This window comes from Cordyceps fumosorosea, assembly GCF_001636725.1.
Source record: "Cordyceps fumosorosea ARSEF 2679 chromosome Unknown scaffold_19, whole genome shotgun sequence".
Taxonomy (NCBI): Eukaryota; Fungi; Ascomycota; class Sordariomycetes; order Hypocreales; family Cordycipitaceae; genus Cordyceps; species Cordyceps fumosorosea.
In genome coordinates this window covers 151,664-179,616 of record NW_017387319.1, presented here as the reverse complement: position 1 = coordinate 179,616, position 27,953 = coordinate 151,664, and the positions used below count along the sequence as shown (strand labels likewise).

Genomic DNA, 27,953 nt, shown 5'->3' with positions numbered 1-27,953 from the left:
CCCTCCTCCTTGCATTGCCACATATACATATACATGCACAAGCAAATATCGCCATGACCTGGGTCTCCAACGCCACCCCCGAGGTGGACGCCATCTCCCAGTGGCGGACCATCGTCGCCGTCTGCATCGTCCTCACCGTCGTCTCCTTCGCCGTCGTCGGCTTCCGCCTGTGGCTCAGCTTCCGCGGCCGCGGCCTCATGGCCGACGACTACGTCGCCGCCGCCTCCTTCCTCCTCGCCCTCATCTACTCCATCCTCACCATCGAGCAGACCAAGTACGGCCTCGGCCTGCCGCTGAAACTACGCTCGCGCGACCCGGCGGACGCGGCGACGTACAAAAAGGTCAACTTTGCCGGCCGCCCGATCTACCAGTTCGGCGTGAGCCTGTTCAAGGTGGCGCTGCTGATCAGCTACCTGCGGCTGCTGCAGGCGACGAGCAAGCGCGGCTACCGGGTGCTCATCTGGGTGGCCATCGCGGCGGTGCTGCTGGGACACTTGGGGAGCGCGTTCGCGCTCATCTTTGCGTGTAGGCCGGTGAGCTTCTCGTGGGAGCTCAAGGTGGCGGATCCGCACCCGACGTGTGTGAACTTGTCACAGACGTCGCTCATCTACTCGCTGATCACGATCGTGTCGGACGTGCTGGTGGCGGTGCTGCCGATCCCGGTGCTGCTGACGCTCAAGATTCCCAACGCGAAGAAGGCGGGCCTGGTGGGCGTCTTCCTGCTCGGATTGTTCACGACCATTTGCTCGGTCATGCGGCTGATCCAGCTCAACCGCATCTCCTTTGGCGACGGCAACTCGACCATGCTGGTCCTCTGGGGCGTCATTGAGTTCAACGTCGGTGTAAGTTGACCCCCCCCCCCCCCCCTTCTCCCTGATTTGCTAGGCTAGACCAAACTAACACGAGCTTTTTGCAGAACATGGTCACGTCGCTGCCGTTCCTCGCCCCCGTGTTCATCAAGAAGGCAAAAGACCTCAGCTACAGGCGGTACAAGTCCAACAGTCGCGAGACCGAGGCCTCCAAGAACTCGAGGCTGTCGAGGCAGCAACCGGGCGGGACGAGGAACAACAACGAGAACGCGTACCACCTCGAGGACGTCAAGCATCCGTCCAACCACAAGAGCACGGTGGTGGGCTCCAGCCAGTCCTCGGGCAGCGCGGAGAACATCCTCCCCAAGGAAGGCATCGTCAAGTCAGTGGAATACTCCGTGTCCGTGGACAAGACGCAATCAGAGCAACAGAACACGCCGTGGCATCCAGTCTAGGGTAAGCCTAGCCTCACGAGTTTTCTTTTGGGGGTTTCCATGTACATAGCGCTGCAAAATGTTTAGTTTTGCGTGATACGATAAAAATGTATAATGTATTTTAAATCAGATCAACGTGTTTTCCAACGAGATGGGAAAGGCTATGGCGTGAGATGGTCGATACCATGTGCCGGGTAGGGGCTAGTAAGTCTAACTTGGTTGCTGACGGGGAGTGAGGTTTGCTGACAACCCATCGCCCGGCGACGTAGCAACGATGACACCTCTTGCGGATAGAGAAACTTCCTCCTCCAAGCAGGGATGTCAAACTCGCAGCGATGGATGCCGAATCGGCCTCGTTTCTGCGGACGCTTTCCCTTGGCTGAGACGCAAGTCGTGGCCGTGGCCGGGGCGGCCGAGAAGCCGACGGCGTGCTGCGAGGATTGGCTCGGGCGCCGCTGGTTGCGAAGCAGATGTCTTCACCCTTTTGACGTTCAACCGGAGGGTCAGTCGGGCTGCAGGTCTGCGTGAGGGCTCGGGCGGCTGGTCGCGGGCGGAAATCCTCGTTACCTGGGTAGGTACAACTTAACCTATACCGTACGTCTGGGCCCGCATGTAGATTGCGCTCTTTGGTGGCCACGGCAATGGTTGGGTAGGAATTGCTTGAGCTTCATGGTGAAGTAAAGTTACAGATGACGAGATGATGCCAGTCGCCGCGCTATTTCCGATGTGCCCCCATCCCCATCCCATCTTTGATGTAGTCAACTATCGATGGCATTGGGGGGTCACAGCGCGCGTCCCGCGGCGACGCCCAGATCCGTCCGTGATGGGGCACTTTGCAGAACCGCCATCCGTCTGCCACTTATACAATGTCCTAGGGTCCCGGACATGACGGATAACGGCTTAGCAGCTCTTGGGCTCTCGAATGATCGTTATCGTGTTCGCATATGTGCTGCCCGGCTGTGGTGGTCTGCATGAGCAGGTGGGAACAGCCAACTACCGGACGGACCGTGGGGGCTGATGTGAAATCGAACCCAGATTCGATTGCTGCGATGCCGCCACCTGAATATAGGCACATCTGGTGTCCTCGATGGCGGCCAGACTCGCAGTGATTCATATTGCCCGTCTGGGCGAAGAACTGCAGCGGGCGTACAGTAGCAGCTGCAGCCTTATGGGACTTGCTGTACGCTATGGCTGAAACAAAGCGGTGCACATTGGTTAACCACGCACGATATTAGGGAACTATTCTTGGATCATTTTTTTTTAAACTTTCCTCGTCTTTACCCTTGACCAAGTTTGTTGGCGAGGCGTACTAGTATTAAGGAATGGTAAGGCCGTTTGTAGCGTGGCCTGCATAGAGTGATGTGCCGTAGATTATTGGTAATATGCGACACTTCTGAATTGTTTCTTGTATTATTTTTCCGACTACTGTTTTCCAAGAATTAGTTTCAAGTATTATTTTCTAATTCTTTCTTTATTTTCGACCAATATGTTTCCGGTTTCTTTCCTCTTTCGATTCCTGTTATCCCCCTTCCTTCTGTTCTTATTTAATTGTTTCTTTTTTCTTATTATTCCCAACACTACGGATGCAGCGAGTTTTACTTTGTCGTCAGCCAGCAACACGCCGGCTGTACACTACAACTCAAAAGCGGCGCACAAAAACCTTGCAGCAACAGTCGGCCACGTCAATAATGCATTGAAGTAAAATATTCCTGAACAGCCACGTATGGTAATTGGGTGGCGATTTGTTTCAAGTTGCTTGCCATCTCGTTCAGAGTTGACCCCAGCATCAACCCCAGCCACGTACCAAGCCCAAGAAGACCACTCACAAGCCACCGCAACGCCACACCCCTATAACTTTGGGCACTGCAATCGCACCCCAGCTTTCAGGGTCATTCGTTAACGTTAACCTCACCGAGTAGATTACCTTCTTGACCAACTGTCCGCGTAGCCTCCACGCACGTGTATCGGCTTCCTCACTACATTGCTCGCTCACCGCTTTGCTTAACCCATCACATGTGCTACCACAAGCAGCCATATACACATCACGATATTGGCGCTCTCGGTAGTTGCCCTTGGCGGACACCCGCAGTCCCTGGCTGCCATCGCGCACCTGCTGCGGCCTTCCGACCCGCAACGCTGCGAAGCGTTACGACCTGTACGTCCTTTCTCGGCATATTTCATACTTCTCTGGACTGACACAGCATGATAGCATTGCCCTGACAGAACGAATACCACCCCTAAACCGAACTAGCCCTCGCCGAACCCGAACTCCCCCGCGCGATCGCTGCGTATCCGCTGCCAAACATGGCTCGCGATGATTCCGTATCGCCATTTTCCCGCTCGCCACAAAAGTCCCCCACGAATGACGAACCTTACGTGCCGCCCGTGGTTGGAGGCAGCCTTGCCGCCTCGGCCCCGGAGCCAGGCCTGGATAGAGCCGCAGTCGACAAAATAAACCTTGGAGAAAATGAGGCGGCGTCAAGCGATCCTACGACTCTCTCTGCTAGTCTCCCTCCACAAAATGTCGCAGAGTCAAACAGCATAAAGTCTTTCGGACACCCTGCCGGTCAAGCCTCCCCAAGCACTCCTGGCACCCCGAGCGCTCGTGTTCAGTTTGCCCGATTCGATCCCCCAGCTGTCCAACCATCGCACTCCCGACACAACTCTGCCGAGAATCCCGAAGCCGCAAAGTCGAGGAGCGCCTCCATCATGTCCAAGCTCAAGTCTCTTACGCCAACCTCTCTCCAATCTACACACCCTCCTCCTTCGCTCGACCTCGACAACTCGCAATCGGCCGCAGCGTCCCCCACAGCCAGCCGTTTTGCTAGCCGAGTGTCAGACACTTTGCACGAAGAAGACGAAGGAACGGATGCAGACATGGACGGCGAAGCTGATGCCGACGTAGAAGAGGAGGCAGACGAGACACAGACTGCGAGACCTCTCAGGAAAAAGAAGCGCAGGATGCGCCGCTTTGTCAAGGGCGACGGATCAGCTCCCGCCTCCCCTTTCCGATTTCCCAGCGACGGCGATGCGCTGAGCTACAGGTTCTTGAGACGCCGTGCGAGCATGCCAGACACATCCGTATACGACCATGCCCTCTCCGAGGGCGAGACTACTCGGCGGCGCAGGCGACGTCCCTTTGTTAGACGCGGCCATTCGTTAGTTAACACCGGAATCGCGCAACACGAAACCGACATTGAAGCTCTGGAAAGCTCGGCTGTTGTGGGTCGTCGTCATGGTCACCATCGTCGGATTACTGTTTTCGGCGGTGGCGGTGTCTCTGACGGTGATGCCATCATGCATCGCAGGCCCTTCTTCCACTCGGAACGTGCCTCTAACTTTGGTGCCCAGAAGTGGAAGCAGGTCAAAAGTACTCTGAAGCTCTTGCGTCAAAGGAAGGACGATCGCATCGACTACTACAAATCCACCGAGTTAATGGCCGAGCTTAGAGCCGGAGCTCCTGCCGTTCTCATGTTTGCCAGCATGATCCAGCGAGATGAGAACGGGAACAAGAGAATCCCAGTTCTGCTGGAGCAGCTGAAACTGACAGTAACAGACAGCAGACCGGGACCCGGAGACGAAAAGGAGTACCACCACGCTTTCACCCTTCAGCTAGAATACGGGAGCGGCCCCAGTCGAATGGTCTGGACGGTTGTTCGCTCTATGAAAGACATCTACAATCTTCACTTCCGCTATAAGATCGCCCTAAACAACGACATGTATCTGCCGGGCCAGATCCATCGACCCAAGCAGCCCAACTTCCCTTACTACGTGTTCCCCTATCTGCGAAATCTAGTCAAGGGGGGAAAGCTCATTGACGAGGAGATTGCAGCGGCCAGCGCTGGAGAACAGATTGCCGAGGAAGGAGGTCAGGACCTGCACGGCGACGATGCTGAAGCTTCCGGCAGTGACGGTGGCGGCAATACACACCCGCGCCGCAAACGTTCCATCGTTAACTTGTTTGCGAGACGCCGCTCGACTGGCCTCGCCGACAATGGCGAAGGCCCTAGCGACGACGGCCCCGAAGCTGCGCGCCAGCGTTACATGGAGAAACAGCGACGAGCCTTGGAGCAGTACTTCTCCCAGTTGATTCGCTGGCTCATGTTCAGGGCCGACAGCAACCGTCTTTGCCGGTTTCTGGAACTTTCTGCCCTCGGCATTCGTCTTGCCGCTGAGCGCAGCTATCACGGCAAGGAATGCTATCTACACATTCAATCTGCTAAGGGCCCCGATTTCCGCCGTGTGTTGACGCCTGCTAAAGTTATTGCTCGCCACAGCCGCAAATGGTTCCTCGTTCGTCAGAGCTATATTGTTTGTGTCGAGGCGGCCGAGAACATGAACATTTATGACGTCTATCTCGTCGACTCTAAATTTAGTATCGCATCGAAGAGACATGGTGTCAAACGAATCACCTCCAAGAAGGACGAGTTCGACTTGACCATGGAGACTCCTTCTTCCAAGTCACACACGCTAACTCTCCGAAATGGGGAGCGCAAGCTTCGCCTCTTTGCAAGACACCACTCGGCTATGAGACAGTTCCAGGAGTCTATCAACGAAATGCTGAAGCAGACCGTCTGGTCTCACCCGAAGCGATTTGGGAGCTATGCCCCCGTCCGACAAGGCGTGTTCGCACAGTGGCTTGTTGACGGACGCGATTACATGTGGAACGTCTCTCGTGCCATTAACATGGCCAAGGATGTCATCTACATTCACGACTGGTGGCTCAGCCCCGAGCTGTACCTGAGACGCCCTGCTGCTATCAGTCAGAAGTGGCGCCTCGACCGTCTCCTGCAGAAGAAGGCCAGTGAAGGAGTTAAAGTTTTCGTCATCATCTACCGAAACGTTGAGGCGGCTATCCCCATCGATTCCGAGTACACCAAGTTCTCGCTGCTGAACTTGCACCCCAACATCTTCGTTCAACGGTCACCCAATCAGTTTAAGAAAAACCAGTTCTTCTTTGCTCACCACGAAAAGATTTGCATCGTCGACCACGACGTTGCATTTACCGGTGGCGTGGATCTTTGCTTTGGAAGATGGGATTGCCCACAGCACCCCATCGTTGACGATAAACCGACAGGTTTTGAAATGGACGACGCGCCTAGGGATGTGGAACATTGCCAGTTGTTCCCTGGCAAGGACTACTCCAACCCACGTGTGCAAGACTTCTTTCGTCTTGGCGAGCCTTACGAGGAAATGTACGACCGCTCCAGAGTCCCACGAATGCCATGGCATGATATTGGAATGCAGGTAGTTGGGCAGCCCGCCCGTGACCTGACGCGTCATTTCGTCCAGAGATGGAACTATCTTCGCCGTGGTCGTAAATCAACCAGACCACTGCCATTCCTGCTGCCACCACCGGAGGCTAATTTCACCGAGCTCGAGTCGCTAGGATTGACTGGTACCTGTGAAGTGCAAATGCTGAGGTCTGCCAGCAACTGGTCCCTTGGCCTGGAGGAAACGGAGCACAGCATCCAGACCGCCTACGTCAAGATGATTGAGGACTCGGAACATCTTGTCTACATCGAGAATCAGTTCTTCATCTCTAGTACCGAAGCATACAACACTCGCATTGTCAACAGGATCGGCGACGCGATCGTGCACAGAATCGTTCGAGCCCACGAAAATGGAGAGAGCTGGCGCTGCATCATCCTTATCCCGCTCATGCCTGGCTTCCAAAATACTGTTGATGAGCAGGAAGGCACAAGTGTACGACTGATCATCATGTGCCAGCTGCGGAGTATTTGCCGAGGCGAAAATTCCATCTTTGGCCGCCTGCGTGCTGCTGGAATTGATCCCGAGGACTACATTGACTTCTTTTCTCTTCGTCAGTGGGGTATTATGAGTACGAATGCTGTCGTTACTGAACAGTTGTACATTCACGCCAAGTGTATGATCGTGGATGACCGTGTGGCCATCATCGGCTCTGCCAATATCAACGAACGCTCCATGGTTGGCCATCGCGATTCCGAAGTCGCGGCAATTGTTCGCGATACTGATATGATATGGTCTACCATGGGCGGCAAGCCGTACCAAGTCGGCAGATTCGCACACACCTTGCGCATGAGATTGATGCGGGAGCACCTAGGTCTTGATACCGATGCAATCCAGGAGGAAGAGCGCGGGAGTGACGATAACGACGAGACATTCGAGGAACATATGGACAACATCTACAGCAACAGAGCTGGATCTGCGAGCGGCTTTGATAAGGACGAAGCCAGCTTACCAGCTCGTCCTAGAATGCAACACATCCGAAGCTTTAACAGTGACCTCGACATTGGTATGGCTAAGGCGGTAGACCCCGATGCGTGGTCCTCAGACGACGATGGCAAGCAAGAGAACAAGGGCAAGACGATAGATGGGGAGACGGCCTCGCAGGCTGAGCGTCGCCTCAACGATGTTTCCGGCTTTGGCGCGGATCATTGGAAAGATGCCGAGCAATCTGGTCACGGCCAAGGCAGAGACTCTGTCATTGTTAATGGCCACGAATTCTTGGTCCGGAGCATCGACTCCATGGGCAAAGGAACCCTGGCAGACCCTGAGCATAAGGATCCGCAGGATCGCGAGAGCCATTTGTCGGAGCTCGTTAAGGATAAGCAGCTTCCACCTCTCCCGCCATTTGACGAGCGTGCTGCCGATGTGGACGATGTACGACCAGCCCAGCTAACTATGCTACCCGAATCCAGTGAAGTCGACGCTAAGGAGGATGCCCTGGGTGCGTTCCGGTATATGACTGCTGAAATTAAGATGGCAACTATCACAAAGGATTGCATGGTGGATCCTATTGCTTCAGAGTTTATCGATGACATCTGGAACAGGGTGGCGCGCAACAACACCAAGCTTTATCGCAAAGTCTTCAGATGCATGCCAGATTCTGAGGTCAAGACATGGTCCGACTATCGCGACTTTGTTGCGTACAACAAAAAATTCCAAGAGACAATGGAGGTTCGCACAGCCTCGGAGGAGCCAGAAGCCATGAGCGAAGCTAGAGGCAGCATCAAACGCACGGCCAGCAGTGGTGCCATTGGTATCTCTGTGCCAGATCTGGAGGCACTGGCGAGCATCACCGGCGAGGATACCGAGAAACTGGCTGCGAATCTCGACGAGCAGCATAACAACCCGGACGCCATTGGTGAGACGTCAGACGAAGCTGTCACTGGTGAGAAGTCGGAGGAAGCTGTTGACGAGAAGGCAGCAGTGGCGACGGCAGACCAAGAACGCGAGGTGGGCGTTGAGGTAGAGAAGCAATCTACAAACCCAGAAACGCTTGAGCGTAAGACGACAACTTTTGCCAACCTTGAGAAGGCGCCCACCAGAGATACCGCCGCCGCAGCTGCCCATGCTCAGTTTGGCTCCGTTAAGAGGCGGCGTCGCGCGACCACTAAGGGAAGCCGTCGCTGGTCCAATAACATTGAAGACATGCCTTCTCGCACCGAGGCCGAGGGTCTTTTGAGGATGGTCCAGGGCAATCTCGTTGAGTTCCCCTACGATTGGCTCGTTACGGAAGAGCACAACGGCAACTGGGGATACCAGGTGGATGGAGTTGCTCCGCTGGCGATTTAGTGAGTCCATGATGAAACAAGTGCGAGGAGATGAGAAAACTAACCGCGGGTAGTAATTAATGCCGCCGGCACACGTCAGCCACCGCTAAGACACACACTCACAAGACGAAGATTTGCGATGCTTCGTCTTTAACACACTTAGACTTTCACTTATTTCTTTAGCTTGATTTTACGTTGGCATTGCGTGGGCGTTTTGTCGGCTTTTTGCTGAGATACATTGGAATATTCGATTCACTTTCTTCTTCTCTTGTTCAAGATTATATATACACGGTAATAATACTAGAAGGGAGGAGGTGCAGATACTGATACATGGTGGTGATACATTATATATAGCGTACACTCCTTTTCTAGACAATGGAAAATTCAGTTACAAGAAAATGTCCCAACGCTCTCTTCCTACATATGCCACTCCCTCTTCTTTTTGTACAAGGTGATATGTCCTGAGGATCACAGGTCCTCAAACTCTCTCGCTGACCCAGATGGCACCGCGACAGCCCGCGCGGATGACGCCGGTGAGCAGCCAGTGCGGATCCGCCTTCTTCGCGTCGTGCTCGACCGCATGATCCAAATGCTCCAGCTCCTCATCCCTGATCCTGCGCAGCGTCCCAATCAGCTCCTTGAACTCCGGGCCGACCTCGCACCCCTCGGCCTCCCAGCCGGCCACCATCTCCAGCAGCGTCCGGATCTGCTCGTTGTAGTGCCCGCCAATCTCCGTCTCCACCGCCTCCGTGCACGCCATCGCCGCCTCCCGGCCCAGCACCGCCGTGGTCCACCCCAAGCCCGAGGCGAGCGCGGACCACAGCGGGTACAGCGCGGTCGGGCGCACGCGGTGCCGGGCGAGGAGGGACTCGAAGGTGGCGAGGTGGCCGGCTTCTTGGTCGTGCATGTGTTGCATGAGCGGGCGGAGGTGCGGGTGGGCGCGCACGAGGGGCGGGGTTTGGGCGGAGTAGATGAGGACGGCGGCGAGTTCGCCGGCCTGGTTGACGCGGAGAGCGGAGGAGAGGAAGGCGCGCTGCTCGGGGGTGAGCGGCTTGCGAGGCTTGCTGGTGCTGGAGGAGGAGGAGGAGGAGGATGGGGAGGTCGCTGTGGCGAGGAGGGTGGGCGCGGCGCTGGTGAATGTGCGGGAGGAGGATGGAGGCAGGCGTGTGCAGAGGCGACGCGCGGGTCGGGATATGCGTTGTGCGACGGCGGACATGGTGGTTGGTTTTGTGAGTAGTCTGTCGGTTGTCGGAATTGGCTTGGGAGGGCAAAGGGTTGAAGTCGTGGGATGGCCTGATCGAGCTCGGCGATGTTCAAGCTATTTGATGGCTCCCGGTGGAGCTCCGAAGCACACCTGCGACCCGACTTACAGATGTGGGTCCGGATAGATTGTTAGCGTCAACCAATTTGTTCGTGCAACCCGGAAAAACACTGTTGCCGTCTTCCGCTGCTGTGCCACCAAGTTAGAGCCACACGTGTTGTGGCTGCGCGGCGCGACACCAGGAAGCCAGTCCTGCACTGCGCTGTTCAATCACCCAACTTAAAAACCAGGTGCCTTTCTTACTCGCCCCTGGCCGTGAAAAACCTCTCACACTTTTCCCATTCCTTTTCTCTTCTTCGCCTCCTCGATCCTTTCACCGACGGCTTTCCCTCTTTTAATGTATTCTTCACCACATTCCTAATAATAGACGGCAAAGCGAAACGCAATCCCACGCTTGCAACCTACGAATTAAAAGTCCGGCTTCGACTCGCCACGAAAATCGATCCTGCAGCTGGGGAAATTAGTCCACTGCGCAACCGACACATACAATGGCTGATTTCGAGGCTGATCTCTTTGATCTTGCCGGCGGCGACTCCGATTCGGAGGGGTCGGTCGTCGACGACCGCAGACGCTCCGCGTCGCCAGCAAAGAGAGGCTCCAAGACGAAGAATTCCAGGCACGATGCGGATGGCGAATCAGAGGAAGAAGGCGAAGCGTGAGTAGCTACTCTTCTGAATATGGCCATCTATTTCGCATAGTGAAATACGATGGCCGCGCGCTGAATCGCGCGTGCTAACCTGCAGGGAACAGCTTCTCAGGGCCGGGCTCGCCCAACTCGCTAGATTCGGCGCCCATGGATGAATCAGACTCGGACGATGAGCAGCCGAGGGCGCGCGGCAGCGGCGGTGCTCGCGGCGGCAGCGACGAAGAAAAGTACCCCGTCGACGGCAAGTTTCGCGACGAGGCGGAGAAGGCGGAGATCATGGCGATGCCCGAGTTGAAGCGCGAGCAGATCCTGGCCGACCGCGCCAACGAGATCGAGCGACTGCGGCAGAACCGCCTGCTGCGGCAGATGGTCACAGACACGCAAAATGACGAACGCAAGGCCGGCAAGAAGCGCAGCGCCGACAGCGCCGACCTGGATGGCGACGAGGACGACGAGGACTCCGCGGCCACCCGCGGAAAATCGTCGCGGCACGGGGCTGGTGGCGGCACGGCCATGGACGCGCTGCGCCGCGCGAGGGCGGACAGGCAGAAGCGCAGGGAGGACCATGAGCGGCGCCGGGACGCCTACTCGCCGCGGCGCGACTTGGACGACGAGGCGAGCGAGGACGGTTATCGGCGCGGCGGCTCCCGCACGCCGGACAAGGAGGAGAAGAAGGACGAGCCGAAGCCGGAGCTGCGCGACTTTGAGAGGGTGCGTCTGGGACGTAACGAGTTTGCCCAGGTATGCTTCACGCCTGGGTTCGAGTCGGCCATCACGGGCTGCTTCATCCGCATCGCCCTGGGTCCTCATCCAGAGACGGGCGTGGAGCAGTATAGAATGGCCATCATCAAGGGTACGTGCGCGGCGTGGGCGTTTTTACCGACGGTTTGGAGGCTAAAACGATGCAGGCTTTACCACCGGGAGACCTTATGCGCTGAGTGGTCCCAACGGCACCTTTGTGACGGATCAATATGTCAAGGCTGGGCACGGAAAGGCTATTAAGGAATTCCCTTTCATCGCTGCCTCCAGTGGCAAATTCACAGAGGTACGATGGCGTAGCATGTGGCACCATCAGCCAGCCCTTTCTAACAACTCTTGCAGAATGAAATGAACCGCTACCAAATAACTTGCCACAACGAAAACGTCAAGACGCCGCTCAAAGTCGCCCTGAACAGCAAGGTCGACCAGATCAACGGCCTCCTCACGCACAACTGGACCAACGAGGAGATCAAGGCGCGCCTGGCCCGTCGTAATGAGCTGCGCAAGCGCTTCGACCCGGCCGAGCGCGAGCGCGTCGCGCGGCTGCTCGAAGAGGCCACCGTCGCCGGCGACGAGGAGCGCATGTCCACGCTGCAGGAGGAGCTGGACAAGCTGGGCACGCAGCGGCTCGCCTTCAAGACGAGCCTTGGCCTGTCCAAGTCGTCCTCGGCGTACGACGGCGGCGCGGCCAAGATGTCGACGGAGCAGGACCGCCTCGCGGCGCGCAACAAGGAGAACCGCAGGCTGAACCAGGAGGCGGTGCGTCGGGCGCAGCTGCGTGAGAAGGCGAGGGCGCGGGAGATTGAGATGTCGCTGAGCCGCGGGGAGATGGTCCAGGAGGACCCGTCGCGGCGGCTGCGCACAAAGGCCAAGTTTGTGCACGACGTCAACGAATCGGGCCCGGAGGCGGGGAGCAAGCCGGGGAGCGGGGTCAGCACGCCGACGACGAGTGCGGCGGCAGCGCCGGTGAATGGAGCTGCCAAGTTGCTGCCGCACTTGGTGAAGCTGCAGGACCGGAAGCAGGCGGAGGACGGCAAGGGCCTGCCGACGATCCACAAGCCGCTGATGGACGACGACGTGATTGGGTCGTTGGATCTAGATATTGATATTGATATCTAACAGAATAATAGTCCTGCGTTTAGTTTGCGTCTTGATGTATTCGGGTGTCTGCGGGAGTCGCGGGACGCACAAGAGAGAGAAACAAGGCAAGGGGGAATGGTATGGGAGAGGAAGAAGATCTGTTAGGTTGTATCATTCATATACTCTCATCTTTATTAGCAAATCGGAGCAACAATGTCTTCATTTCAAAGGGGGCAACGCAGGGAATCATCGCATTATAGGGGGTTGTCTTTCCGTGGGAGAGGGCGTACATGGCGTTTTATTGAGGGCCTGTGATCCAATGGGCTTGCTATTTCACATTTCAATCCGACCATCATTTACCAAATGCTGCTTCGTCCCTCTTATGCCTTTGATTCCACGTTCCATTCCGAGACCATCGAAAACGCTTGCCTCTGTCTGAAGAAGCATTGCATAGCGACGGCGACGAGGTATGGGCATCTTCATCCATCAAGATGACAGATATTTATGTACATGATGATGAAGTACCGCCACTTCGGGTAATGTTATCCATCATATCGGATCCCGCATCGTCCGTGCCAATCTACGCCAAAGAATCTTGTACTTTGCTTCCGTATGAAGTACTATGACTATCCAAGTAAAGAGACCATGCCAAACGCCATGCCGTACCAAGTCTATCATTGCCCGCCAAACACCATCCACGTCCCAACTTTATAAGCTCTAGTCTCTCTTCCGCCTCATCACCTCCGGCAACGTATCGAGCCTGCGCGAATACCTCGCCACGACCTGCAGCACCACCCACAGCAGCGCAAACTTGACCCCCTCCAGCAGATCCGCCCACCCGCACCACCACCCCGACACCCCCCTCGCCCTCGCCGCCGCGCCCCCCGCCTCCATCTCATCCTCCCACCGGGTGCAGACCGCCCGGAACCGCGCCGGATCGTCCGTGACCACCCCGTCCACCACCCCGCCGCGCTCCAGCAGCCACCGCATCCAGCTCTCCCGGTTCACCGTCCACGTGAGCAGCGGCGCCGTGCGGCCCGCCGCGTCGCGCAGGAAGCGTCGGCCGCCGGGGCCGGAGAGGTTGGCGAAGTGCAGGCTGTGGCCGACGTTGGGCATGGCGGCGGAAAAGTGGCGGGTGTAGGAACGGGACCAGGAGATGTGCGCGAGGGGGAAGGAGGGCAGGATGCGCCGGGCGGCGGTGATGTACGTGGGGGGGGGGGTTGGGAGGGGGAGACGTACGTTCCAGCAGCCGAGGAGGATGCGCTGCTCCCAAGGGACGGGGCCCTTGACGGAGTCGAGGACGCGCTTCACGCTGGAGAGCAGCTTGTCCGCGTCGTCGTCAATCTAGCCAGGTTCAGTAATCTTGCATTGCTTGTGCTTGTGCGCGCCGAGTTTGGGCTGACCTTGATGTCGAGGATGCACCACGCCTTCTCCATCCCCTCCTCCGTCCGCAGCAGCTCCAACACGTCGCTGAGGCGCGGCATGCCGAGGTGCGGCGCCCTCACCGTCCTGAGGGTCTGGATGTACGCCCAGTCGCATTCGGCCACCTTCTTGTCCACGCCGAAGCAGCGTTTCAGCGAAGGGAGAACAAACGTGGGACATGACGACGACGCCGTCGCGGGTGAGGTGGACGTCCGTCTCGATCGCGTGGGCGCCGGCGGAAAGTACGGCGGCGCGCATGGCTTCGAGCGTGTTCTCGGGCCAGCGAGCGGCGTAGCCCCGGTGGGCGATGGTCTGCGGCAGGAGGCGCGCGGGGTCCCTGGCGGAGGGGATGGCGGCCGCGAACGGCGCTGCGAGTGACAAGTCAGCCAGGTCCTCTTTTACGTCTCCATCGCCGGGTTTGGGTTACGCCTGTCCCGTCGGCTCTCCTGTTGGCCGAGGTTGGCCCCTAGGGAACTGGGCGGCGGAGCGTACCGTCTGGGAGGTTGTCAAGGAGCGAGTCGGGATCCATGTCGTCCATGGACTTCTACAAAATGTGAAAGGAGAGTGTGAGCCGAAAGCGCTACGTTGAGATGTAGATGGCAAGATTCATGTGCGCATTATAACATGAGGACCGCCTGACGTACGTCCCCGTCGCCTGCCGGAGATAGCGCAGCCCAAGGGTCCCGGGACCCCACCAACTCCGCCCGCACTCCGAGGCGGAGCTTCATTGCGGCCGATTCCACGCTTGCGGTCTGGAACTAAAAGGAAGGAGCGGATGAAAAAATGGGCGTTGCTCTGTGTGGTAAAATTCTAGCCGTCATTGACTTGACACCTGGAGTAGTGTGGCTCAAGACACGTACGTAGTTGAGACATGGCCGGCGACATTCACCCGCTGGCTCCGGACTTTACGTTATTGTCCGGTTGGCACAACCTGCGCAGTTCGATTGACATGCAGCTTTGAACAGGAATATCGACATTGTTGTAAACATTGATAGATAATAAATACGACATGAATAGATACAAGAAAATGCATCCCAACTCCAACAGCCAGCCCATCCATACCCAAGAAAATCAACCCAGTCGCTACCTTGCCTTAACACCGTCTCCCCAGAAAACAAAATCAGCATTCGTTGTAATCCGTAAAACAAGCCGCAAACGTGCCAGTTAAATCAAATAACCGTCAATCGCATCCATATTAAAGTGCTCGGCCCCCGCGGCCTGCATCTGCTTTTGATACCCCCCTCCCAGCCGTTGCTGCTGCTGACCCACCGCCGGCGGCGAGACCTCCTCGCCCGAGCTCAGGCTCTCGTCGCTCAAGCTCAGCACGCTCTGCGGCGCCTCCGACGCCGTGAAGTCGCCGAGGCTGAAGCTGCTCAGGTCCCACGAGTCCGGCGACCACTCGCTGCTCGCCTTGCCCGCCGCTGCGAGCATCGCCGGCGGCTCCCCGTGCACGACCGTCGCGCCCCCGTAGATGGCGTTGTAGACGTTGTCCAGGCCGCTGTCCATCGACCCCAGCAGCGCCTCCCACTCGTTGTTGCTGACGCCGGCGACCGCCTTGCTCGAAAACTGCGTGTTGCTCATCATGTTGGCCAGGTGCACCTGCGCCTGGTGGTCCAGCGGCAGCTGCGGCTGCGGTGGTAGGGCCTTGGCGCTGGGCGGCGACTGTGATCGTGATCCGTTGTCGGGCGTCGTATGGAGGGAGAGGTAGTCAAGGTTCGGCCGGGTTGCCAGTAGAGGTGGATTCGCGTGTTGGCTGCCGGTCGGCAGCTGAGACATGCACATGTAGTCTTCTGTCCGGGCGAAACGGTCTGACTGGACGCTGTCAAAGGAGCCGCGGCTGCGCGCCAGTTCGAGTTCAGGGTCGGGCGAGGCCAGTACCGGCATCGTCAAACGTCTCGATTTGTCCTGCAGGGTAGGGACGTGTTGTGGTTGTAGTTGTTTCTGTTTCTTATCACCGGAGCTCTTTCGTCGTCTGGGCTGCTCTGCTGTGGGCAGAATGGATGTTGAGTCGCGGCGCGGACTGGACAATGAAGAAGCGGGAGATGGCAGTGAAGCTCCCTCCACAGTCACAAGAGTGCCCGCGATTCGTCGCAGATCAACGCAGCCAGGTGAGCGTAATCGATCAACAGTGCTCACCACGGAGTTGACGAGACGCTGATTTTCTTGGGCAAGCTTGCTCTCTGCCTTGAGGTCCACGACTTGGTACAGCAGCGCCAGCGCGCTGATAGTAAGCAGATCCCCCTTGTTCAGACAAAAAGAGAACGATAGGTTGCGCTCCTCTAGAAGCTCGGAAATTTGGATGATGTGTTTGCTAGAGTCCGCAATGGACATGAGCGCCGGCGCCGCCTTGTAACCCAAGCCAGAGCCAATGGCAGGTCGGTAGATGAGGGTGCGGATAAAGTAGTATGCAAGAGCCTAGGTTGCGTTAGTAGGGCTTAGTCTGTTAATGATCCGTCAGGGGCTTACCAAAAGAGGTGATCGGCTTCCGGTAACATCAGTGGACGGCTTGTCTTGCGCAAACCTCAGCCGTAGGTGCGCCGGTAGTGCATCGTACCAACCATCCAACTCACTCTCCAGCGCATTCATTTGCTGTAACGAGAGGTCGTAGGTGGTAGCAGACGGGTAGTTCTTCTCAAGAACCTTGGCCAGGATGCGGGTGGCGCGGAAGAGGGCCAAAGCACTCGACAAGCGAGTATGCTCGCCGGGAAGAGTAGGCTGGAAGCCCTTTTCGGTGACGTACTCGTCATCTGTGTCAGAGGGGTATTCGACCTGTAGGTCGTCTTCACGCAGGAGTTTAGGGAGGCCGAGCGTGGCGGCAGAGAAGCTGCAAGAATGTCAGTCGCAGTACTTAGAGAAGGCTGCTGTGCAGGGATGCCTACCAATCTACAGTATAAAGCGTCCAGAAGACCTTTTTCCGCGTTTCAAGTGTCAGTGCACCAAAAGAAAATCGCTTTTGGCTTTGGTGAAGTCCGAGGCGATAGGCTAGGCCGACGGCTATGGACTTGTAATGCTGCAGGCGTCTATAATCGGCAGTGAGAGAGCAGTACAGTAGCGCAAGCACGAGGCACTGGAGGGCGCTCATGGTGTTCTCCAGCAATACCGCTTCCAAGGCGCCGGTCCACTGGCGCTCACATGCTGCCAGCTGTTCCAGGTCAGGGTTTGAGGACGACAGACCGGCAAGGCTAAAGACGAGGTAGAGCTGGGCGATCTTGTAATTGCACTTGACCTTTTCGGGATCGGCAACGAACTCCTCGTAGACGCGCAAAAAGGTGGGCTTGTGAAGGGCGGGGAAGAGGGAGGCCCATTCCTGAAAGTAGACGTTGACGCATCGGTCAGTGAAGAGGCGAGGTGGTATCCTGAGGGAAGCCTCGGGTGGGTTAGGCGTGAGAGGCGGGCAGCCTTGCACATGCAGAAAAGCCTCGGGATTGAATTCGGTGCAGGGTTTGCCGCTTTGTTGCAGTTTACGTTTGAGGGCGGCTGTTGAAAAGAAAAAGTCAGCGATTTCGATTAAGGTTATGAAAAAGCGGCGGACATGTCATGTCAGCCACCAGTAGCCAAGACACCTACTAATGAATGTGCGGCCACTGGAGGCGCCCATAAAGTAGGCGTCGGAATTCTCCACGCCTAGTAATAGTGGCGATGCTTGAACGCGGAATGTGTCCTCGTTGTCGAAAGTTGACTCCCTCGAGGTCGCACTACTGGCCGCACCTGTGTCCTGATGAACCGGGGGCGACGCCGAGGTCGTCGATAGGCGGCGGGGTCCCGGGCCTTTGTGCATGGCGGACAACATGTCGATCTTTTCGTCCTTTTCGTCGAGCAGGTCCTTGAGCTCGCGAACCTCGGTCTCGAGGGCGCGGACGCGCTCTTCAAGGGACTCGGTGTAGCCGCGGGGGAAGGCTCGGCGGGAGAGCTTGTCGCTGGTGCGGCACTCGAATCCGACGTTGGCGCACTGTGAGCAGGTCGGGCGGACGCCATCGCAGCGAATCTTCTTGCTGCGGCAGCGGTCGCAGGCCTGCGCGATGCGGCTCTGGGCGCTGGTGCCGACCTTGATGACCTTCATGGGCAGTATTCCAGGCATTTTTGGCGGCCTGAATTCGCGCAAACGGCTTTGCTCTCTGTTTTGTTGGGTGAGGAAAGGGGACTGTGGCGTTCGTCGACCAGGTAGGCGTTTTTAAATTTCACTGGTGATTTTTTGGGTTTCAGAAATATCCCAGTTCCCTGGTGCAGCACCAGCGCGGGGAATAATTCATGCGTCTCTGGCGCCTCAGATTGGCCGTGATGTTACAGCTCGACTTTGTATGGTTGAGAAAAGCCGTCAAACAGGTTGCCGTGAGCGGAAAGCTGAGGCGTTGGTCAAGTGGGAGCGGGTTGACTAAGAAAACGGGCGAGTCGTGTGGCTCGGGTAAGCGGAAGCTGATGATCTAGCACGGCAGCCCCTCCAGCTCGAGGAAGAAGACGACGATACTTTGACACAAACTAGCGCAGGAGGATGAAATGCACTTCGTCGTTGAATAATGTCCAAAATTAACGAATCGTGCTGGTACAATTCTGGTGGAGAGTAATGACCATGGAAGAAAGAACAAGTTCAAGAACGGTACCCCGGCCAAGGTAAGAAAGATTGGGTCGTCCCTGTACAGTGCGGGTCTTAGTATGGCATTAATACTGTATTTACCAGTATTACCAGTAAATTATTTCGAATATTTACGACTCGGCCCTCTGTGGTTGGACAAACTGCCGAAACCCACTACCGCCCCGCCGGGGCAAGCCGGGGTAATAAGACCTCACGGAAAACTAGGTTCCTGTTTGTCTTCTTCTCCTCGTCTTCTTCTCCTTTCTTGCCTCACCAACAAGGCTGAACAACTCAGCGTCGAAACCGCATCGGCCATCAAGAACTGCCCTCCTGTTCGTCCCGACACGTCGACTTCCGTTTTTCTTTTGCGAGGATGCGTGAGAGCGGTGACCATTCAGCAAGTGCCCAGCCAGCCAGCAGCTCCTTGCCGTCACCACCCCCAGGCAGTGCTAGTTTGAAGCCAATCAACTGGGCCAACACACCAGCCACTCATCACCCCGACCCAGTCCCAAGACTAGACTGCTTGAACATGATGGGCAGCCACACAAATCGTTGAAAAAACTGGAATTCCGGGGGTGGGCCATTGCCGATGGCGTCTTGCTCAACCCCAAAAGTGGGATGACAACTGCGTGTCTCGGACGCCTACGCAGTTGGAGACTCGCGATTCCGAATCCAACACACTCTACTCTTCGTAGTCTGGGGAAGCCCAGACCAAAATGGTTGGCGAAATCCCAGATGGTGATGTAACTACTGCCGATTCGTCTCGCCCACCCCCTCGCTGCAACATCTTGGCCCTTCCAAGGCGCTTCGTTGTTCCGAATCGCCCAATTCTCACCACAACCACGACAATGACCATTGGCAGGAAACACCATCGGAGATTGATCGGATTCTTCACACAGAATCGCTGCTTTCAGCTCCTCGTTCCAGACACATCTAGCTCCGTGCCCTGCGCCATCACACCACATCCTAAAGAGCGGCGTTGACCACTTCCGAAGCCATCCGAACTGGCGCTTCCCCAGACTTTGCTACGGTTTCCTACTTGGAGCTGGATTAAGCTCTCGGTTCTATGACCTGCATTGACGGCCATGGTGACTCTCAATGTTCACTCTCAACACACTAACCACTGCCTCTCTCCCAGCCAGCAAGCAAGCACCTCTCAATTAATGGGACTCCCGACTGCAAAGTTGCAGCAGTCAATGCTACGCGGACGTATTGTAGATCACAAGCTCAAGGTCAAGAATTTGTTGTGTTTGCACCTACACGGAACACGCTGCCACTCGCCAGTCAAGGTGCTGCGCATAGCCCTCTAGTACGTAGACGCTAGCAAATTGTACAATAGTTGCAGGAAACTCAGCCTCCTAAAAACTCAGGATCATAGCCTTACCATACTTCGTATTCATCCTTAAGGTTTACGGCGAATTCTAGTTGATGTACATCGTCTATCTAAATTCGTAGCGCGGTAGCCGGGTTGACATTTCGTAATCCACTTACTACAACCTAAGCCGTGTTGCGTGTCCGCTCGTTTTCCCTCCTACATGCACGCACAAAAATCGCATCGAAAATGTCAGAACACCCAAGACACGACCGCTCTTCATCTACGGAACCTTGCGCTCATGCCCGTTGCTGGCATGGGCTATAACAGGAGATGCCTACAACACCGCGGCCGTAGAAGCCCTCGCTCGTCCCGGAAAAGTCGACGGCCACGCACGATACCTAGTACGCGGCTGTGACTATCCCGGGGCCATCCCAAGTGACGAAAAATCATCCTCAATCGATGGACTCTTACTCGTGTTTGAGAATCCATCTCAGCGTAAAACGTTCGACGATTTGGAAGCAGAAACGTACAGAGCAACTCCCGTTTCCGTTACTCTAGATACCGGATAAGTTGTCGAAGCAGACATGTATGCTTGGGCTGGAGAAAGGGATCAACTTTCTACGGAGTCTTGGGATTTGTCAACGTTCGAAAAAAAAAGAGACTACAGGATTGGCTAGATCTTTTTGAGGGAATGGTTTTAATTGGTGACGAATAAGGATATACCGATCAAAATTACATTTACAGGAGCATGATTCGCTTCCCCGGCTTGCCGCCAAGCCATCCATCTGTCCCCAGATTCCATGGCAATTTATTAAGTTTGGTCTCTATTATCACGAATCAGTGTGGTGGGGGCATTCCTGCTCTTCTGAATCGATATTGGTCATGCCAAGCTCCTACAAACGACCTGCTGGCTGGCAGGTATCCCCAAGCCATCTGCAGCGCCCCAAGCGCCGCGACAAGTCACCAGGGCCATAACTATTGGAGACAAGCACAATGTGGTCGATGCGTACATACATTGACGTTCTGGGCATTCATTATGAGTTTCATTATTAGCACGCGATATCGTGTCAATAGCAAAAATGTATCGTGCCAATGGCACTACTCTTTATTATTCTGCGAAATGGAACTAGGATCCTTGTTCGGCAGACTGGCTCGCAAAATGAGACTGTGAGCTGCAGCGGCTCTTGCCGTGGAGACTAGGTAGGCCGGCGCAGTTTTGTACAACATTATTAGCAGAGAAGGATTTTTTGATAGTGAAAAGTAATCGAATAAAAAAAATAAAAGAGAAGAAGGAAGATGATAAAATAAAATAAAATAGAGTGAATAAAAGAGCTAGAAGAGATAGTAAAGATAGTAAAGATAGTAAAGAGAGAAGAAGCTATGGCCCTTGTGTGCTCTTAATCTCTCTAACCGTTTCATCATTAAGATCTTCTAGAGAAGAGATAGAAGACATAAAAAGAGACAAGATAGTTGAGCTACCCATCATACACCAAAAATGTGATTGGTGATACCTATGGATCATACAGCACGACACGGCAGGCAGTCACGTGCCTAGACCCGTTTAGTCACAAGCCACTACTCAGATTCACGCGTCCGAATAACTGCCAGCAACAACCTCGTTGTCAACCATGTCGACATTTGACGAGAGAGCGAAACTGATCGAAGAAAAAACCCTATTGGAGAGGGCCTTGTTAGATTCAGCGCCTTGTATGGGGCGTTAGTCGATGCTGAGTTAAACCAAGGCGAGCCTTGGTCCGCTCATTGCGCTTCATCTGTACTTACTACACCTGCTGTTGCTCGACAAAGCGATAGCCCTGCAATGCCAGATTAGCTATAGCAAAGGTCAAAATATGACTTTCGCTAACCTTCGTGTACAATAAGATGTTACTGCAGGGGCTCTACTTTCAGCTCTTCGAAGTCTCCCAGCGGCTGACCTGCTACCGTCCGGCCGTGGCACCATTGGTGACAGCATTACCCATTTGCTTGCCGGCGTTTCGTCGGACGACTTCGACTTTGACCGTATAAAGCCTCTACTGAAAGCCGCACGCTCAAAAGACGCACAAGATACCTTGATTGGGACCTCGTTGACGCCGTTGCCGTTGAATCCACACCCCCTCCGCGATCTCTATCAGTCATATCCTCATTCCAACAAACACCGTGGAGGCACAATACAGGAAGCTTTGACAACACCTCTGACCGAAAATATGTCGACCGAGTCCTTCAGTTGGAACTCGGGCCTCTGCACGTCGGTCTATCTGATTTCCATGATGCCTACTTTAAAGGCGTCGGTGGAGTTAGCTCACTCGCAAAAACTGTCTTTGACAGATGCTCAAAGGATTCCGAACCAATCTTCCAGGACGGATGGAAAGACTGGCCAACAAATACGAATCAAGATGCAGTCTTGGCCTGGTTGAAGGCAATAATAACGAAACTGCTGGTTAAGGCCGAAGACCTGCATCCTCCCCAGAGTAGCCGCCGACTCCTCGCCCAGCCGAGTACGCCAATACAGGGCTCCACCGGAGAGCGCACATTGGACATTGGTTTCGTGAGCGATCCTAAAGCCACAGAGAACAGTAGATGCCATTGGTCTCAAATCCTCGTACCGGGAGAGTTGAAGAGTAATCCTACAGCGGATACTACAGCGAAGGCGTGGCTTAATCTTGGCAGGTACGCTAGAGAAGTACTAGCTTCACAAGACACACAGCGATTTGTATTGGGATTTACGCTCTGCGGATCTCTCATGAGGATTTGGGTGTTTTGACCGGTTAGGCGGCATTGCATCCGAAAAATTCGATGTCAACAAGGACGGCTATCGATTTGTGTTCTCTATCCTAGGCCTTCTAAGGATGTCTAAAAAAGACCTTGGGTTTGACCCTACGATTATAGAGAAGAACGGTCAACGGTATATCGATATTTACCGACTTGGTGAGTCGGAGCGTATCTTCATCACAAGAGTTATCAGCCGAAGCCGCTGCATTGCCGGCCGAGCTACTACATGTTGGCTAGCCTACTCGAATAAGGACCCAGCAACCCCTCTTGTGGTGAAAGACTCATGGCATTACACTATGCGAGCTGAGGAAGGCGAAATGCTTCAAGAAGCGACGAAAAATAGGGTGGTCAATGTTGCACGATACTACCATCACGAAACTGTTCAGGTCGACGACACAGACGATGACATCTTAGCAAATGTTCGACATGGGTTAGCAGTTGAAGACAATCCTCGTCCAGGGCGAAGACCAAGGGCAACTGAAAGAACGCAACAACAAAGTCGCAGTAGCAGCGCGGCTCGCAAACGACCGTCGAGTGAAGCCGGCTTTCCAGAATCACCAACCAAGCGTTCAGCTTCGGAAGCTACAGAGCCAGTGCAAAATCGAATGCACCGGAGAGTTATTCTTCGCGACTATGGGAAGCCCGTCTATAAAGCTACTACCAGGCAAGCTTTACTTATGGCACTTGAAAAGTGTAGTAATGGACATGAATCTCTTTTGGATGCTGGCATCCTTCATCGAGACGTCTCTATTAACAACTTGGTTATGGGGGAGGATGAGAAGGACGTCTTATTAATTGATCTCGATCTTGCAATCAAGGTACAAAGAACCGAGGCATCTGGCGCGAAGGGCAAGACGGGGACAAGAGCATTCATGGCCATTGGGGCCCTCGAGGGCCAGGAGCATTCATTTATGCACGATCTGGAGTCCTTCTTTTGGGTGCTATTCTGGATCTGCATTCACTACAATGGTACTGCCAAGGAAATTGGGCCTACTCGATTTGACGACTGGAACTATCAAGATGACGGCAACTTGGCCTCGCTGAAAGCTGGCACAATTGCAGCCCAACGCAGATTCCTTGGTGTTGTATCGGATTACTTTACACCTTTCAACAAACCTCTGGGGCCGTTGCTAAATAGGCTTCGGATTGTGGTGTTTCCCGGCGGCAGCCCATGGGAGAGGGAGAATAGGCAGCTTTATTCACAGATCAAGGCTATTCTAGTTACAGGCCAACAGGACAGCGATTCCCTGTCTTCTTAATCTTTTCTATCTTCTAAATCCTCTTCATCTTCTCCTCTCTATCTTCGTAGCGATTCCCTGTCTTCTTAATCTTTTCTATCTTCTAAATCCTCTCTATCTTCGTCATCCTCTCTATCTTCGTCATCCTCTCTATCTTCTTTATCTCCCTCCTTTATTCCACTAAAAATGGTACTGTCTTGGACTCAATGGACACGAATCTGTTTAGCTGCTGGCATCCTTCAACGAAATATCTCCATTCATCTATATGTACAAAGTGAGATAGGCATGCGGAACCAGAAGCCCCTAGCTGAAGTCGTCATCATTGTCTCCGTCGTCCGCTGGCGCGGTTGCGTCGTACTGTTCCGGTTGATTCTGACCATCTTCCATCGACCTCAAGTACGCCACCACAGTTTCGTTCTCGACAAGCTGGGATCTCTAGTTCAAGGGGCATCAGACGTCAGTTATACAAAGAAGAGGGTAGGTCAGGTCAAGCCAATAGCAGCAAGACAAAAAATGGCACAGCAATATGATCATAGGAGTGCGAAATAAAATGGAGAAGAAAGCCTTTGTCTGTAATTTGCGGTGGAATAACAGGATTCAAACATGCGAATACGTACCTCTTCTTCGAATTCCGCCACCGCGTCCTGGAGTATAGAATGCTCAATATCCCGGAGGGAGCCCACCAAGTCTACGTGAGCCTGGTCGATAACCTCTGCGACCACCAGGGCCTCGAGCTGCGCACCACTGGGAGCGGCCGCGAGCTTCTCCAGCTGGCTCGCCGCTCGCTCCTGCACCACCGTGACGGCCCGGAGCCGGAAGAGCGCCGCGAGCGGATGGTCCCGGAGGAGCGTATCAAACTCGTGCGCGCGCGCCGTCACGTCCTCCTCCTGCCAGAACAGGCGCAGCGTCCTGCCGCCCGCGTCGTCCTGCAGCACGCGAAACTCGAGCCCGTCCTCCTCGTTCAGGCACATGAGATGCACGAAGCCGCTTTCCCACATTGGCGCGGTGTCGCCGTCTCCCTGGCGTATCGTGACGACGCGGGCTGCGCTGCCAAAGACGCGCCGCTTAGCCAAGGCGAGCGGATCGTCCGGGAAGTCGTTGAGGCGAAGCGTCAGCTGCCGCTTCGTTGTCGTCGTGTCGATGAAGCCATAACTGAAGAGCATCTCGGCCGCCGACTTGCTGTCGCCGTAGGAGATGGTGACTTCGCTTCCTGCGGGGACATGGGCGCCTGGTCGGATGCGCAGCGACACGTCACCGCCGGTCTCTTCCTCGTAGTACGCCATGGCGCTGCCGCCACCGGAGTGGTTCACCATGTCGAGCGCGGGAACCATGGCCTCGCCGGCGTGCGGGAGCTCCAGACAGCGGGACCGGTACCAGGCGTCGACGAGGAGCCAGTCGGACAGCTTGGCTCCGTCGGCCTCCCAGAGTAGCTGGTTCCAAAACGTCAGTGTTGCGGATGTGTCCCGCAGCGTGTCGAATTCACTTTCTAGTGCGGCAACTTTGGCTTCCAGGGCGTCCTGTAGTGAGAAAGGGGTCAGAGGTCATACCACGCACTGCCGGGTCCTTTTGGGTAATACAGCATACCTCTAATGAAGTTCCTCTGAGTAGCAGCTGATGAGTTTCTGTCCATAGCGTGGGGACGGGGATGTCTCTTGGAAGAAACTTGATGTATTCACTCCACGGACTTGACACACAGCGTCTCGTCTTGTCCCCGGCATGCCTGCCTGAGACTATGTGCACCAATAGGTAAATCATAATGTCTAGTCGGGTCGACTGTGAAGAATTAGTCTAGATTAAGTCGATTACATGTAGGCAAAGCTGTCGTATACCTTTCGGCCAACTGCCTCCATGAGCTGTTTGAAGTTGTGATCGACCTTGGCGTACTCTTCAACGGCTGCTCCCGACAACACAAGGTCCGCAGGGACTCTCATAATTTCCAAAGAATCATCTAGATTTTCTGAAGCACTCAGATCGCCCTCTGCCACGAGTCCGTAGCCCTTGCCGTCGATGTGGCGCATGCCCACCTGCTGAAGCTTCACATCCTGCAGGGTGGCCCAGGCTGGCAGGGACTCTATGGACAACTGAGGACTGGCCGACATGCTGGGCGGCCTGAGCAGCGCACGGATGAGAAGGAGATTCGCTGAATTCCAAAAGATGCCCCTTTTCTCAGTTGAAAGAATTAAGCCGCTGATATTGATTTGCTAATGTCTCCCGGAAGGGTCCTGTCCGTAAGGCGGAGCTTCCGCGCTGCCCCACCAAAACCCAGTACGTCATGCCGAAAATAGAGCTGCCATGTTGGTCGCATCGAAATTTTTATTTGTGCTCCATGAGCAGCGTTTTTGACATTAGACCTTGTCGCGCCGCGCGACTGCCTGTGATTGGGAGCATATCTTACATGAAACTACAAACGACGATACAGGACTACCGTGTGTAATCCTCGGCTCCGTGCCCGCCCGACATTCCCCTCCCGTTTGCATCTCCAGATACCCCGCCATGCCTCGCGATCCCCTCATTGGGCTGGTGGGAAAGCCTTCGGCGGGCAAGAGCAGCACGCTCAACAGCCTGACTGATGCGAGTTCCAAAGTTGGTATGTTACTTATTTATCCGCGCAATCCCTTCTTTGCGTGGCTCAATATAGGTCTAACCACACAATCCTGTCAGGCAACTTCCCGTGAGCGCCCCTCCAACCAAACGTCCATGTGACGTTACCCATATCCTGTCCTCCTCCGTCGCCTCCCCAGCCTTTGGCCGATTTCTTCTAACACTGGCCCTCCAGCTTCACGACCATCGACCCGCAACGAGCGATCGGCTACCTGCAAGTAGACTGCGCCTGCGCGCGCTTCAACGTCTCCGACCGGTGCAAGCCCAACTACGGCGCGTGCGCCGCCGGCCGGCGCTCCGTGCCCATCGAGCTCCTCGACGTCGCCGGGCTCGTCCCCGGCGCGCACCAGGGCAAAGGTCTCGGCAACAAGTTCCTCGACGACCTGCGGCACGCGGACGCGCTCATCCACGTCGTCGACGCCTCCGGCACCGTCGACGCCGAGGGCAAGGCCACGCGCGGCTACGACCCCTCGGTCGACATCGCCTGGCTGCGCAGCGAGGTCGTCGCCTGGATCCTCGGCAACCTTGTCCAGAAGTGGGGGTCCCTGCGCCGCCGGCACCTCGCCACCAAGGCCACCGCCGCCGAGACGCTGCAGCTGCAGTTCTCCGGCTACGGCTCCACGCCCGTCGTCGTCGCCCGCGCGCTCGACCGCCTCGCCCTCCGCGAGCCCCTCGAGGACTGGTCCGACGCCACCGTCGAGCGCGTCGTCAACGCCTTCATCGACGAGAAGTTCCCCACCGTCATCGCGCTCAACAAGATTGACCACCCGGACGCCGACAAGAACATTGCCAAGATTGCCAAGATGCAGGACCCGGCCAGCATCGTGCTGTGCTCTGCCATCTCGGAGATTTTCCTGCGCAAGATGGCCAAGCAAAACTACATCAAATACGTGGAGGGCGGCGAGTTCGTGGACACGCGCGAGGACCTGGTGGAGCAGGGCGACCCGGAGGGTGGCGGGCTGCGGCCGCTGGACGAGAAGAACAGGAACCGCATCGAGAACCTGCGTGACATGGTGCTGTACCGCTTCGGGTCGACGGGCGTAGTGCAGGTGCTGTCCAAGGCGGCGGAGCTGCTCGGCCTGGTGCCCGTGTTCCCGGTGCGCAGCGTGTCGACGTTCGTGACGGGCGCAAACGACACGAAGCACGTCTTCAAGGACTGCGTGCTGGTCAAGAAAGGCTCGACGGTGGGGGACGTGGCGCGCAAGATCATGGGCGATGCGCCGGTCGCGTACGTGGAGGGCGTGGGCGGCCTGAGGGTGTCCGAGGACGACATCGTGGCGGTCGGCAAGAATGATGTGAGTGTCTGAGCTCGGGTTGAATTGTGTCCATGGCATGTCGGGACTAACACATACGCAGGTTCTTTCATTCAAGGTCGGCAGGGCGTAGAGACCATTTAGACGGATTGCGATTTACTTACGGACGGAGTTCTGTTGGCATGGGTTAATATCGAC

General features: G+C 55.7%; 8 protein-coding genes across 8 annotated transcripts; 4 read left to right on the top strand and 4 right to left on the bottom strand.

The window, feature by feature from the left end:
* Nucleotides 1-53: 53 nt before the first annotated feature.
* Nucleotides 54-1,264, top strand: ISF_06941 (hypothetical protein; the record flags this gene model as incomplete). Its single annotated transcript, XM_018850545.1, has 2 exons — nucleotides 54-842; nucleotides 917-1,264. 2 exons carry the CDS (start codon nucleotides 54-56, stop codon nucleotides 1,262-1,264), a joined length of 1,137 nt encoding a protein of 378 aa, XP_018702190.1.
* A 2,283-nt stretch (nucleotides 1,265-3,547) lies between these two features.
* On the top strand, nucleotides 3,548-8,803 carry ISF_06940 (phospholipase D1; the record flags this gene model as incomplete). Its single annotated transcript, XM_018850544.1, has 1 exon — nucleotides 3,548-8,803. The coding sequence occupies one exon, from the start codon at nucleotides 3,548-3,550 to the stop codon at nucleotides 8,801-8,803; it is 5,256 nt and encodes a 1,751-aa protein (XP_018702189.1).
* A 456-nt stretch (nucleotides 8,804-9,259) lies between these two features.
* Nucleotides 9,260-9,997, bottom strand: ISF_06939 (catabolite repression protein CAT5; the record flags this gene model as incomplete). The annotated part of the gene is made up of 1 exon (XM_018850543.1): nucleotides 9,260-9,997. One exon carries the CDS (start codon nucleotides 9,995-9,997, stop codon nucleotides 9,260-9,262), a length of 738 nt encoding a protein of 245 aa, XP_018702188.1.
* Nucleotides 9,998-10,590: 593 nt separating this feature from the next.
* Nucleotides 10,591-12,626, top strand: ISF_06938 (Plus-3 like protein; the record flags this gene model as incomplete). Its single annotated transcript, XM_018850542.1, has 4 exons — nucleotides 10,591-10,757; nucleotides 10,853-11,601; nucleotides 11,657-11,793; nucleotides 11,850-12,626. 4 exons carry the CDS (start codon nucleotides 10,591-10,593, stop codon nucleotides 12,624-12,626), a joined length of 1,830 nt encoding a protein of 609 aa, XP_018702187.1.
* A 678-nt stretch (nucleotides 12,627-13,304) lies between these two features.
* Nucleotides 13,305-14,737, bottom strand: ISF_06937 (PLC-like phosphodiesterase, TIM beta/alpha-barrel domain protein; the record flags this gene model as incomplete). Its single annotated transcript, XM_018850541.1, has 5 exons — nucleotides 13,305-13,931; nucleotides 13,991-14,137; nucleotides 14,181-14,377; nucleotides 14,502-14,553; nucleotides 14,654-14,737. The coding sequence occupies 5 exons, from the start codon at nucleotides 14,735-14,737 to the stop codon at nucleotides 13,305-13,307; spliced, it is 1,107 nt and encodes a 368-aa protein (XP_018702186.1).
* A 436-nt stretch (nucleotides 14,738-15,173) lies between these two features.
* On the bottom strand, nucleotides 15,174-18,087 carry ISF_06936 (C6 transcription factor FacB; the record flags this gene model as incomplete). Its single annotated transcript, XM_018850540.1, has 4 exons — nucleotides 15,174-16,424; nucleotides 16,476-16,833; nucleotides 16,889-17,486; nucleotides 17,577-18,087. 4 exons carry the CDS (start codon nucleotides 18,085-18,087, stop codon nucleotides 15,174-15,176), a joined length of 2,718 nt encoding a protein of 905 aa, XP_018702185.1.
* A 6,117-nt stretch (nucleotides 18,088-24,204) lies between these two features.
* Nucleotides 24,205-26,000, bottom strand: ISF_06935 (SET domain protein; the record flags this gene model as incomplete). The annotated part of the gene is made up of 4 exons (XM_018850539.1): nucleotides 24,205-24,336; nucleotides 24,519-25,418; nucleotides 25,486-25,674; nucleotides 25,731-26,000. The coding sequence occupies 4 exons, from the start codon at nucleotides 25,998-26,000 to the stop codon at nucleotides 24,205-24,207; spliced, it is 1,491 nt and encodes a 496-aa protein (XP_018702184.1).
* A 394-nt stretch (nucleotides 26,001-26,394) lies between these two features.
* ISF_06934 (GTP-binding protein) lies at nucleotides 26,395-27,888 on the top strand (the record flags this gene model as incomplete). Its single annotated transcript, XM_018850538.1, has 4 exons — nucleotides 26,395-26,488; nucleotides 26,563-26,572; nucleotides 26,678-27,797; nucleotides 27,859-27,888. The coding sequence occupies 4 exons, from the start codon at nucleotides 26,395-26,397 to the stop codon at nucleotides 27,886-27,888; spliced, it is 1,254 nt and encodes a 417-aa protein (XP_018702183.1).
* Between the last annotated feature and the right edge of the window lie 65 nt (nucleotides 27,889-27,953).